The 14,415-nt window shown below is 38.3% G+C and overlaps 1 protein-coding gene and 1 long non-coding RNA gene across 2 annotated transcripts; both read left to right on the top strand.

Moving 5' to 3' along the window:
- Positions 1-12,452, top strand: LOC109469498 (protein phosphatase 1 regulatory subunit 7-like). The gene is made up of 6 exons (XM_019768020.1): positions 1-83; positions 180-249; positions 3,033-3,160; positions 8,635-8,791; positions 11,700-11,762; positions 12,352-12,452. The coding sequence occupies exons 1-6, from the start codon at positions 66-68 to the stop codon at positions 12,450-12,452; spliced, it is 537 nt and encodes a 178-aa protein (XP_019623579.1). The 5' UTR covers positions 1-65.
- Positions 12,453-12,729: 277 nt separating this feature from the next.
- LOC109469517 lies at positions 12,730-13,557 on the top strand. Its single transcript, XR_002140198.1, has 3 exons — positions 12,730-12,805; positions 12,942-12,990; positions 13,478-13,557. It is a non-coding gene; the product is annotated as an uncharacterized LOC109469517 (long non-coding RNA).
- Positions 13,558-14,415: the final 858 nt, after the last annotated feature.

Here is a 14,415-nt window from a genome sequence, read left to right as displayed (position 1 = left end):
GTTGTGAGGCGCATGTGTAAATAGAGAGCGGTGTTTGAAAAGTGTTGAGGGAACATGGCGTAACTATGCGCATTTCGCGCCAGGTAAGGCACCCAAAACCTCCCCAAACTCTCTCTTTCTTGGTATAATCTTTAAGACAAGGCGGTGTCACGACTTAAGGTGTTCGTATCTCCTTCTAGATGCTGCGTTCGAGGGCGGGGGTGTCGCCGAAGCTGGCAGAATGGTTGGACTTGTCGGATCTGGGAATAGGTGAGTTCTTGTGGCGTGTCTTGGACACCTGGACCGCTATCTTGGACACAGCAAACTTCTTACCGTGTTTGGGACATTCTTATCAGTTCAGTGGGCCATTCTGAGATAGCATTGCTGCTCTGTTTTAGACAATCTGGCCGCTAAATTGTCAAGTTTGGACAAGTTTACGAAACACCCTTAAGATTAGGTCGACCTTAGCGTTTTAAGAACGTACTTAGTACTATTCAAGACTATAGAATAAGACATGAGTCTGCTTTGCCCTTAAGACATTTGACAGTCTACCAGGGAGACTTTTTAAGACATATGAAGGTTAATTTTGTACCTGACATTCTAAAATTGGGTCATTCTTCTTAGAAACGGTACAATTTTTTACGACCTCTCCTCGGTGTTTTTTAGAACTCACACAAATCATAGTAACCTTATCTTACGCAGCGGGTCGCCTTTCAGCGAGCCGTTCAACATTTAATCGGTCTTTTGTTCTGAAAACGTAAAGAATCCCTGGGGATCTTAGAGTGGGAACGATGTCTCATTAATCATGCCTTTATACAGTAGGGCCGACGTGGAATCCAGTTGTCTGAAGATTATATACTAATTATACAGCAAGAAGGACATTAGTAAATGTTAGGGTCTGCATGGGGCATAGTGATTATGAATTATGCAAAAATTTTCACCGTCGATTATGAATCACGTTAAATTCTCAGAGCTGATTAAGAATCATTTTGTGTTGCGGCTAATGTACTGATTACGGATTTCGATGATATTGGGGCAACTGCCTACGAATTACAAAGACTAAAAAGGCCTAATTACGCCTTACGAGAAAAGCATGCAGGCCCAGTTTAATATCAGTTGTGGTGTATTCAACCCACAATCTGCAAGAAGTTCAAATTTTAAATCGAACAAATGCATGCTTCTCTTGTCTGGTCTCAGATTTTACAATCTTAGAATTTTAAGTGGACTCCTAGAAGAAATTTAAAGGCGGGAGAAATCTTAAAGTCATCCTTGTCTTAAGTCCCCTGACACACCTGTCCCTGGGAGAGTGGACACCTGCTGGTTGCCAGGATACGGGAGGCGAAGTGTCAGAATTGATCACCTCATGTTTACCTTGTCTGAACAGGTGTCTTTTGAAGTTTAGAAAAACAGGATTAACCCCATGTGGAAAGTCAATATGAACATTTAATACAGGAACCTTTTAGGTTACTCAGGTGTAATAATCAATAATATTGAATGTTACTACAGTAAGTGCTATATGAGAGTGGATAGGAAGAGAAATATCAGGCTACTAGTATCTTTTTTATTTGACTGTAATATATTCAATACACTATAATAGATGAAGGACAGGCGGCAGTATAAAATTATGCCATTATAGCCAATTCAAGTACATGTACATGTAGACACAAGAAAAATCCTGCTAACTGTACATGACGCTATCTTTCAATATATCAAACCACTAGATATCCCATTGTAATTGAAAAACTTACTAAAAGCACACTCTTATACTAGTACCTGAATGCTACGTAGTCTTTTGTAAAGTAGATTGAATCTCATACTAAGTTGTTCAAATTTGAAGATGTTATGCTAAATATCATGAAATATACCGAAAATAGTTTTATCATCAGTTTGGTAGAGCATTCATCTTGTGTAAAAGAAATCCCTATATCATTTGTAGAAGTTATTCCACAAATTCTAAACTTCATCAGCGTAAATTCCAAAATGATGTTAACTATGTACATTTTAATTACCTTCGCCAAGAAGGTTATGTTTTCAGGGGCGTTCGTGTATGTGTGTGTGTGTGTGTCTGTCAACACGATAACTTGAGAAGGCCTTGATGGATTGTCTTGATACTTGGTAGGTGGGTAGGTCTTGATGAGACCTCAAAATGATTAGATTTTGGGCCCCCTAGCGGCTTGTTATGGTACTGCAGCTGAACTTCCGGTTTTGATATCTCATGATCTAGACATGCTATGGTGATGAAATTTAGATGGTAGGTAGCTCTTGTGCTGGGGAAGAAGTGATGTGAGTTTAGGCCCCCTAGCGGCTTGCTCTGGAACTGCAGCCATATATTCTTGAAAATATTCAAAAGGGGATAACTCAAGAACCGGTTCACGGATCGTCGTGATTTTTGGTATGTAGGTAGCTTACGTGATCCTTCATATAATTATGTAACAATTATACAAATATGGATATAATTTGCATAATTTATGGGGAAATTCTATAAATCAGCTGCATTCCATGATAGGACAATTAAAGCTTGTGACATTGGTAATTTACAACGAGAGAAAAACAGGAAGATATTGATTATGTTAATAATGACCTAATTTGCATAATTAATGAGAAAATTTTATAATTATGTAATGATAACTGCCTGGAATTTCATACTTGTGGTATTTGAAAGTTAAATTGAGGTGAACATCATTAAACATAATTTATTCAAATCAGGACCTCATTTGCATAATTTATTAGGAAATACTAGAATGCATTGTTTGTTAATATAAGACTGTTTTTTTTGGTTGAGATTATGATAAAATGATATAATTCATGAAAATTAGGTTCCTATTTCTTAAATCAGGGGGGAATAATCCAATCTATAATTTGTCAGTCATAAAGATTAACATCATTTGGCGAAGGTATGAGATCGGGGAACTCTAGTTGTTATTATTTTCTCCCCTGTAGTTCTTCTGGAGAAGTTGAACATGTGCCCACGGCTGCAGGCCTTAGTTATTGTATAATTTTGAACATATTATATGTTATTATTGAATGTCTATTGATTTTCCACCATACTACAGTCCTGCTGGAGAAGTTGAACATGTGTCCACGGCTGCAGGCCCTGCTGCTGAGAGGGAACCACATCGAGACAGTCCAGGGTCTGGAACCCTGCGCAAACATCTGGTACCTTGACCTCAGCAACAACGGGGTGAGGAAATAACTTTCCTGTCATATATTATGTTATTGTTATTACCCCAGTATATTTGTTATAATTGTTATTGGGTGGGCCGGCTACTCTCTCTTTTCAGCCAAGGACTGAATTGTGAGGAGCTTACAATTATTGGGGCTCAATAGCAAGGGTCTGGAGTGGCTGCCTTCCCCACAGGTGTGGCCACAGGACTTTAAGTTTAATCCAAGTTCACATCAGTCCTCTTCTCTTTTCTTTAACGTGCTTGACGTGTAGCTCTCCTCAAACATGGGACATCTTTACCTCTAATCCAAGAAGACATCCCTAACTGAAGCCAGAAATTTTTGACTCATTTTCACCTGAGTTGAGTGAGAAAAGAAGTGTTAAGTCACTTTCTCAAGGCCACAACATTGTAGCCTGCTTGGGATTCGAACCCAGAACCTAACTAATCTCCTACATAACACCATTCATCCCAGTAACCAGGTGTCTGCTACTCAACTATGAAACAAGATTGAAGCAAAACAAATCAAAATACTTAAAGTCCTTCTCTGTGTCTTTTCACGGGCATGTATTGTTGTTTCTGATCAGAGTTACATGTACTGTAGCAAAAGTAGGTCCAAGAAACAGATTCAGATTATTTTTTCTGTTGGTAACTAATCTTCCACATAACACCCTCATCCCTGGTATGTTGATTCACTGACCTCGGTGTCTTATAAGATGAAACAACAATGAAGCAAAGAAAATCAGCCCTTTTCTCTATGTCTTTCTCCTGGTATAGTGTCAGACTTAGCGACAGTAGGTATTATGAGATTGAAGAATTTTTTTTCTGCTAGTAACTAATCTCCCATTTAACACCAGTTATCCCCTGGTATGTTTCATGCTGAAGTGCCTCACAACCCGACTGTAAAGTAACTTTGAAGCAAAACAACTCAGATGGCTTAGTCCTAAATTCTCTTTGTCTTTTTAAATGCCATGTTGTCCCTGAATAGGAATAGCAAAAGTTGCTTAACTAAGGTCTTAGAAATAGAGGTACTTGTAGGAGGCATTTTTCCCTGTTATTTTTATAGAGCACTCTTTTCGTGATTTAATTTAGATATATCTGGTCCATGACTCAAGTATGAAACAAAAATGAAGCAAAACAAATCAGCAAATTTAAACTGCCCTCCCTTTCTCTGTTTCCTAAAATTCCCCGACATGTTGTCTGTGATTAGAGTTTAATCCCGGTCTTTAGTGGAGCCGTTCTCGTGTTGAAGAGAAAATTGGGCCGTGTTGGGAAACTAGACACCAAGTCAACATAGCAATGTTGTCAGACCACTAGTGGTGCTGTGTAGTCATAACACTGCAGGGATGGGGCTGTATTTACACCTGACTGAATATACCTACCTGTAGTTACACCTGTCTGCAGGTACACCTGCCTGTAGCTACAGGGGAAGTGGTACATGTACTGTACACCTGTCTGCATTTACAGGTGAAATGGTGACTGTATACCTGTTTGTATAGGTGAAACAGTATGTATAATATACCTTGACTGTATATATACCTTCCTGTATTTACAATGTGGGAAGGTGCTGTTTTCGATGAAAATTCTGTACAATAATGTATAACAGATTGAATCGTACTCTCAGACATAGGATGAGAATGTAATGTATCATTACAGCAATGATAGGCTGTAGTTATAGTCAGGAGCTAATGACAGGTTGTGTGCAATGATCTAGTGGTTCTGAACCAGGTGGTCCAGGGTTTGAATCCCGGCTGTTGTCGGGCCTATCTGTATGTCAGTCCGTCTGACAATGGAGAGAAAAGAGTATCATTTGTATAATTTACCACTGGTTGATTTTGAACAAACCCTTCACTCAAACCAGATAATGGAAGTGTCAGTATCATTTTTACAGTATCATTATCACTATATTTGATAAGTGGGTACTTTAACTATTAGCAAACACCTGGATCTTGTCAGGTTGAAAATTGCTTAATATGAGAAAAAGAAACAGGCTCAGATTTATATTTATCAGTGTTATATCCCTGTGATTCAGCCAGCGTAGGGGTGTTTTTATGGGGGGGGGGAGAAGCTTCATAAATCTTCAAAAAATGAAAATATAACTTCAGAATGAATCTACATGTATAGCAAAAGGAAAACAAAAACTGTGCCCCAATAAGCATGAAAAAGTGTCTCAGGGGGTTATGAGTTACAAAATTTTGGGGGGACAATATCAGACCCCCTGCTGTGTTCATATTTTGGGGACTGAGTCAATGCTTGACTTGTGCCGCATAAAGTTGCCCATCTGTACACGTGACCCCTATGCTGTGATTGTGAAAAAATCCTGGTGAGAACCCTGATAGCAGGTGTTTGAGCCTCAGTGGGAGGCTGGAGACCAGGGGTAGGTGTAACTGAACCGTAGGTGAAAGTGCGTATAACCAAAACAAAACCTGCGATAACAAAATACCCGTGACATTACTTAAAAACACCCACAATACCACAGGTTTCCTCTAACTCTACCTGATATGTGTGGCATTATAGGATTCAAAAGAAGCGTTAAGAGAACTGCTCTTTTGATTCTTCTGTATCTTTGATGTGAAAGTTTGATAGAATTTCAGAGAAACCTCATCGGATGCTATTGGAGTTGGATGACTTTTCATCATAATTTGTCCGTAAACATATTGGTTGGATGCTATGTTATGGGTTAAATACTAGCTTTTCTTTCTCAGTTTCTTGGTCAGAAAACCAATGGACCTTGACATTGTAATCGAGTCGCCGAAAGTGCGTAGTTTTAGCCAAAACATCGCTTTATCCCGTGAAGTTGTTTTAACAACAAAAGCTGTACCTGATATGTGTACTATTGTCAAATACCAAAATAAGCATTAAGAGAAAACTGTTCTAGGACCTGTGTATCCTTTGAAGGAAAAGTTTGATTTGAGTATTCCAATATACCAGACTGAGTAAGTAACTATATACTTTTAGAGAAAAACCAGCTTAATTTCAGATGATCTTATATTGATATGATGGTCCAAAACTTAAATCTGGTGAAAGTTTTAGGGGAAAGCCTTGCTAAAGAGTGCAGAAGCAATGTTTTGGGTTCAATATTAACTATTTTCCCTGCTCTTAGTGGAAAAGCCGGGAACCAATAGACCGTGTAATAGAATCACCGGCAAAAGTGGGTAAAACCAAAACATTGGTCTAACGAAAAACCCGCAACGTTGTTGCAACAACACCAACAATGCCACAGGTTTCCCAGCCCACCTTTTGTCTCACCTGCCGGGGTATTGTTCTCACCTGAGTCATGGATCAGCACGTGTATTGTGTTACCTGGCGAGTATTCAGACACACGGGACCCGAAAACTATGGGGGAGTTTTCAGTACAAAGCTTGAGTTCACCTCAGCGTTTAACCCCGCTTAGTTACACAACGTGGGGGTTAATGTCAGGTGTTCTATGTCTCACCTGTTAAACTCACCTGTCGGGGGAAGTTCAGGTGTTTGGAGCTGAAGTGGGGAACTGTTTTCTTAAGGTTCATGCCTCGTCCTTCAAGTCTGGTGTGAGAAAAAAAAATGCCCACCTGACAAGTTATACTTGAGACGTCCTGCCACTTGCACTAAATGTGTTTCCATACAAGACAGTGTGGCAGTGTGTTGGGGTGTGATCAAAACAGAAGCAAACAGTAAAACAAATAAACAAACCCTAGTAACTTAGTAAGACTGTCTGTCGCCTTTTTCAGGACAACAAAAACTGAAAACATCAGATGTAAAAGCCCTGGGACTGGTTGTCAAATAAAGAACCTACTATATTGTAATTATATTATAGTATAATAATTATATACAGTCTCTTGACAATCTGATGAAATTATTCATGGAAGCCAAGTAACAGACTGAGTCTGCATTTAGTGTTGAATGCAGAAATGGCCTCTTATTTTACATAGGTAAGCTTCAAACACAAGTTTAGGATTTGTTTCAGATTTCAGAAAATCAAATCTCTGTTGCCAAAATCATAAAAATGTTGTAATTTAATGCTGTAAAATTTAACTCTCAAAACATTGTCATCAACACTTCTTTTTCAACAATGTAGAATTTCAAAACAAAGGCCTTTATTAAAAGAAAATGAATGGTACAGGTGATTTCATTTGACACTCTAATAGACTAGAGAAAAAAGGGCTTGGAGCCCTGAGGGGAACACCCTTCCTAACCTGTCCCCATGACAGTTTTCCAAAGTTCTACAGTCTGACTTAGCCCAGTTCTGTCACAGTAAGCCAGTCACCTGTAGTATAAAAGTTTGTTCTGGAGTTAATAGGTTTGTGGTGGCAGCTTAAAACAACCAGTCCTGTAGATTAATTTTGCACTAAATATTGTAGCCCTTTAAATTTACACCTTATAGTTACAAAGTTGAATGATTTTGTGAAAACCTTCCATGGTAATATAACAGATCATAATGCACATCCAGAGTTAGCCCAGTTCTGTCAAGAAGCCAGTCACCTGTAGTATAAATTTAAAGTTTGTTCTAGAGTTAATAGGTTTGTGGTGGCAGCTTAAAACAACCTGCATATTAATTTTGCACTAAATATTGTAGCCCTTTACAGCTTATAGTTACAAAGTTGATATTGTGTGAAAACCTTCCATATGGTAATATAACAGTTTGTTCTGACTTAATACGTTTGTGGTAGTAGCTTAAAACACCCTGCAAATTAATGTTGGACTAAATATTGCACTTTGGACAAATGTTTGTAGCCCTTTACAGCTAATTTGTATAAAGTTGATATTGTGTGAAAACCTTCCATGACACCTAACAGATCATAATGCACATCCTGAGTTAGCCCAGTTCTGTCACAGTAAGCCAGCCAGCTGTAGTATAAAAGTTTGTTCTGGAGTTAATAGGTTTGTGGTGGCAGCTTAAGTGGTTTCAGGTCGTGGGTTGTCCTGTTATCCAGGTGAAACATAAGATGTCTTAAGGTTACCAAGGAGTCAGGGTTGCTGGTTAAGGAATTTGGAAGAAGAAACAAAGTGCTTAAGGGTGGTGAATTGCCAATAAAAAGGGAACAGGTGGCAAAATTGCTACCTATAGTCATACAAATTGAATGTTGAATCTGATCATATGTATCTCATCTCACCTATCCCTCAGTCTAATTATCTGACTGTTGGGACACCACAGATGACCTGACAACTGCCCTTCTCAGTTTTCTGTTCTTCTTAACATTTCACTTAGTGTCGTGCCTGTCCATATACATGTACCTATCTTTTCCATTGCCCCTGAAGTGTACTTGGTAGTAAGTTCTAGTAAATGACAAATTTTTAGACATCTCAATACTGGATTAAAAACTGCTAACTTGTTCTTTTCTGAGATACTGTACGTAGTAGTTGGTACATCCACCAATTTATATATTAATGACTGAGTGTGTATTTTGTACATCATGCATCAGGTCTGATTAATCAAATGGAGGCACAAAGAAACTGACAAATAAACAACCAAAACGAAATACTGATTTAGATCTTCTTTATCCCTGATTTATAGGTGCGATTTCTGGACGGTTTGTCGCGGTTCGTTGCCATGGGAACCCTGATCCTGTCGAACAACGACCTGACCTGGGAGGAGCTCGGCAAGATCCGCCAGCTCCACATCCTGGAACTCTATCTCCATGGCAACCAACAGATGGAGAAGGACACCTACTGTAAGTATGACCTCTCAAGGTCATCTGGAAACTATCTGAGTTATAAATTGTATATTAGTTTGATCAATAATATCTTGTACACACGGCCAGTGTTGTACATCCTGGAACTCTATCTCCATGGCAACCAACAGCTGGAGAAGGACACATACTGTAAGTATGATTTCTCAAGGTCGTTTGGGAACTTTATCAATACATGTATCAGTTCTAAATTGATTATTATTTTGATTGATTGATTATAGCAACTTGTACACACTATCAGTTTTGTACATCCTGGAACTCTATCTCTATGGCAACCAACAGCTGGAGAAGGACACCTACTGTAAGTATGATTGCTCAAGGTCATCTGTGAATGAAAATTGATTATTAGTTTCATTGATCAGTAAGTTGTTATCAGTGCTGTACATCATGGAACTCTATCTCCATGGCAACAACCAGCTGGAGAAGGACACATACTGTAAGTATGACCTCTCAAGGTCATCTGTGAACTGAAATTGATTGTTAGTTTCATTGATCAGTTCTGTTATAATACTAGTAGTAACTTGTTATCAGTTTTGTACATCCTGGAACTCTATCTCCATGGCAACAACCAGCTGGAGAAGGACACCTACTGCAAGTATACAACCTTTCAAGGTCATTTTGGCATAGCAAAAATGTTGTGTTTACTGTTCCAGTCCTGAAAAAATTAGGGTCGGTAGGTAGGGATTATCATTCTGTTTTCTTTCTTTTTTCTTTTCAATTAGATTATGATCTCTAGTGATCCAAGTCTTATACAATACAATTTGTTTGAGGACTTGCATGAGGACACTTATATTTTCAATGTCAATGTTGGAAAACCGATTGTACAATGTTTCATCACTCAGGTGTCAGATCAAGGACAAGATAGAGAATGTCCCTTGCAGGGGTCCACCTCAAAATAAAGGCTAGGGTTGGCAGTTTTTTCTAGGATCGGTCGCAAAATAGGAAACACAATTTTCCTAGACCTTGGAAACTACTGTTATCTGTTCTTGATCATTATTGTTTTGATTGATCAATAGTAGCTTGTTTGTCGCCATCAATCCCCAATTGTAGTTTGCTGAAATTTCCAAATTACATGAAAAATTGAACCACTTAACCACTTAAATTTTCAGTCAAAATCAAGAAAGTCAGCTGAACTTTTCGAATTGACTATGACATTCTGATTGAAATATTTTAGCCACCAGTCTTGTTCTAGTGGGCAACTTCTATGTACACAATTATTTCTGTGGAAGCCACTGAGACAGAACAAGTGCTGTCAAGTACAGGGTAGTTATGTACACACTGTGAAGTTTAGTGCTTTTAGTCAAACACTTAACCTGCAATCTAAGATAACAGCTGAGCTAGAAATAGACCCAAAGTTTCTACTGTTGTCTTAGCTGATTTACACACTACACTTGTCTGATAAAACAGTTGTGAACAAGGACTGACAGTACAGATAATATCCTAAAAGGTTGAAGTGAAATGCTCACAATTTTTCAATTCTTTGTATAGAAAAATGGCAGTCAAACCTGTCTATAGTGACTGTTGGCTCATTTTTCGTGAAATATAGTATGTAGTGGGAAAGTGAAGAAAGCAATGATGAGGTTCGATTTGTCTCATATCAAGTCGTGAAGAGGCTGCAACAGCATTTTTCACATTTAAATGAGATCGGGCCTGTCCCAATTTCTAGTTAAGTCTTAACAGTTATTAAGATTGATGAGAAGGCTCCTATACTTGGTAAAACCAGACATGACTGGGTCAGGGTAAATACTGCTGTATTTGTTCACCTGACAAAGATACATTGACTTCCTAGTAGCTCAATGGGCTCAGCCCAGTAACTGTGAAAAATCTTTACTTCTAAGGGAGATTGTGATTTGTTTGCACCAATGTTGATCTCTAAAATTTTGCTAATTGTAATAATTCTTACCTTCATGTTTGTGGTTAGGTTTGTGTATGGGCAAGGGTATCTGTGGTTGATCAGCATAACAGATAAAAAGAATACTAAATTAAATATGTTTTGATGACTGCTTTGTTGGTAGTTATTCATGTGGTCAATTGGTACATGACTATTGACAAACCTGACCACCTGGCCAAAATTGTGGCCACTGTTTTGGTGATAATTTTCCCATTGACATACAGTCAACAATTCTACCTATAGTGACCACCTGTCCACATAGTCCAGATTTTATCAGTCCCTTGAGTGGTCCTCAGTTTTGACTATTATCTGTTCTGATATCTTTTGTGCAATGCCGATGTGTGTTTATGGGTGTTATTGTATGTTTGTTGGTTAGTTTGCCCAGGAGATAACTGGACCCAGCCTGGGCAGAACGATATTTGCCCACCTGACAAAGGCCCATCGATTAGCCTGGCTGGGTTGTTGGTTCTGTGATTTGTAACTGTGTCTGTCGCTGACTCGTGCGCGGCTGTTAAGCTGTGGTGTTGTCCCAGCCCCACTCTGTACATAGTAACCTGCGGTAATTGTTGTGTAATTTGTACTCGTAAAGAAAGGAGCATTCAACACGGAGGCCTATTTTGGGGAGGGACGTTGTGGGTAGTGCTTGAAGAGCTTTGTTCTTCTCCCTAATAGTTTTATGTCTTTTTGCTTGCAAAATACAAGAATTGTGAAGTACATGTAACATAGTAACATACAAGTCACATGATGTTATATTGTAAACCTTTTTGGTATATTCTTGAAATGTATTATTAAATTCTCCTTTTCAGGATGGAAAAAAAACACAAAGTTTAACATGTTTAAACCTGTGATTTAGTATCAATGATTGAAAAGCTGCTATATTGTACCTTTAAGTTAGTTTCTTGATACAAGGAAATTAAATCAATTATTTGAAATATGGTACCATTAGCTGGTGTGTTATGCTTCACTAGTTTTATAAACTGTTTTTCCCTTTGTTCCCAGACCGTATCCATGTAATCGACTGCCTGCCTCATGTGTGGATGCTAGATGGGAGACTCGTCACATGTAAGTCAAACTTGCTTAATGCACCTTCATGTACCAGAAAACTTAATGTAGTGTTTGGTATAATGATGAGAATAATTTGAAATAAATTGAACTCAAAATATTTATCTGTATGAAAAAAAGCTCCCAAGAATGCCTATGGTTGTCAACGTTTTGCATGATTCAGACATGAAATAAACTCATTGTTCCTCCTAATTCATATATATGTACATAATAAGGGCATTGGCATATGATCCATGTTCTGAGAAAGAGCAACTGTACACAGCAATTTCAGGGAAAAGAACAACAGTTACTGTATGTTATATATCTGCGGCACCTGTCCTTGGTGCTGATTGTGTATGCTTCCTTGTTCTGGTGATGCTTCACTACATTTACATGCATGAAGTGATTTCAGGAGATAAGTACATTCAGTGTTGTGTATATCTTTTGTTGCAACAAGGATGGCAACTGGTAGCACTTATCTTATATGAAACATGTGTGGCTTGTGTCATAATTTGGTCTTACCCTGATACTCATATCATAAGATGTAAGTTGATATCTGATCAGTGAAACCTAAGTGTAATACGACCCTCCTTGATCTGGTTTCCCCCAGCTGCTGAGAGACTGCAGGTGACTCAGTTCTTCCAGGACTCTGCCCTGACAGATCATCCTGTGGTGAGGAACACTTTCTCTTCTTTAAATTTCTTCTATTAATGTGTCATTTGAACTTCATCCAAAAGGTTCATTGTATACACACAGTATATGAGTGTGTATATGTGTGTGTTTGTGTGTGTGTGTGTGTGTGTGTGTGTGTGTGTGTGTGTGTGTGTGTGTGTGTGTGTGTGTGTGTGTGTGTGTGTGTGTGTGTGTGTGTGTGTGTGTGTGTGTCTGTGCTTTTAATAGTGGCCTCAGTGTCTAAACAATATAATGCTGAATGAGACTAAGATAAGCCTATCTTAAAATATCTTTGTATTGTATGTTGTTTGTTGCAGAGACATAAGCTGTCCACAGGCTTTACCCCCACTGTTTTTAAGTCACTGGAGCTGTATGGGATATTTGGGGAAAAGGTATTAATGTTTTACCTATTCTTTTCAAGTTTGAACTTGTGTGTATTTTCAGTTATGCAATTTATATTGATTTCGTTGAAAGCACAGCTCAATTGACGGTCATGATTTAAGAATTTGCTTGTTTTCTCTTCACCAGACGACACATCTAAGGTCCAGATTTCCACTCACAGACACTATGAACATAGGTAAGGCTACAGTAGCTACTGTACTATGATTCAGATTGTTTGCACTCCAAAATATGAAATTATCTAAATCTAAAAGTTGTTCTTCTTAAAAAGTGATGCATCTTTTCCACTCAGAATCTACCTATGATTTAGGCATTGTCAGTGAATTGTAAATAGTGTGTATTAATTCCTTGAATCTTTTTTTAACTACCCTATGATAAATGTGATCATTGTACATGTCTGTTTCTGTACCTGTATATAGTTGGTGTAGGAGCCCTGGAAGGGAGCTGAAGGGCATCCCAATACATGTAAACTGAAATGGAACATATATAACAGTTCTGAACACATTGTAACAGGGCTAGCCCTTTATAATAGCCTCCGGGTAGTTGGACAGTCCAGGCTGTGTATCTGTTTAATATACAGTTTCACTGTTTGATAAATCAAATCAAACTATACAGGGTGTCAAAATACATGTTGGTAACTGTGAGTTTACATCACTATTCCCCAGATTTAGACAAGCGCAGACTGAAGTACCTGGCCTTCAATGTACAGGAGGATCTGCTGTTAGAGAGAGAATACTCCAGAAGGTAGGCTTAGAAAATCAATGTTCTCCTTCCTTTAGTATTCATTTGTTGCCAAAATAACACTCAGCAATAATTAAGTTTGTGTATACAAAATGTACATGTATATCCTCAAATGAATGGTACACTAAAACTGTGTACTATTGATATTACATGGAAGTAAGCTATGATCCACTATTTGTAGTTTTACTCAGTGTAAATTCTTTAAAAAAAGAGTGTGGCGTATTTCCCATATGTTAACATTGAACCTGTATGTTTATTATAATATAAATGTTGAGCCTGTATAAGACTTCAACTGACTCTTTACAAAATTTATCCAGTTGACTGTTCATTATTTTTTGATTACCTTATATTCTACCTGTATCTCTAACCTTCATCAAATTGAATGTAGTGGAAGAATAGCTTTCTTTTACCTTAAACAGAACTAACTTAAAGACACATTTTCACCTTTTTACAGAACTTTGGACGTCCCGATTTGTCCGACGTTCCTGGAGGATTTGATTGACATGCGTCAACATGACAGGGAGAGATGCAACATGCTGCTCTTATTGTTTGTGGTAAGTTTTGTGCTTTAGTAAATTTTTTTTTTTAACGGTGTCGCTCAATGCAAGGCCATTTTTGGCCACTTCTAGGCATAGAGCTACAGGTACAGAACTGTAACAGCAACTCTTCTCCCCGATTTAGAAACATCATGATTGAGACCAGCCCAATTTCTCACAAGTAGTGAGGACTAACTGACCCAATAGGAGAAGCAGGGGTTATGAGGCTGGTCGGGAAAATTCCCTACCCCTTTTAGACCTTAATGGTTTGTTCCACTTCCGCTCACGTGGGTTCTTTAACGTGCTTGAGGTGTGTCTCTCCTCAA

The sequence above is a fragment of the Branchiostoma belcheri genome, unplaced genomic scaffold (genome assembly GCF_001625305.1).
Source record: "Branchiostoma belcheri isolate BF01 breed outbred unplaced genomic scaffold, Haploidv18h27 scaffold205, whole genome shotgun sequence".
Classification (NCBI taxonomy): Eukaryota; Metazoa; Chordata; class Leptocardii; order Amphioxiformes; family Branchiostomatidae; genus Branchiostoma; species Branchiostoma belcheri.
The sequence above is the reverse complement of the archived record's forward strand: the minus strand, read 5'-3'. Positions and strand labels throughout refer to the sequence as shown.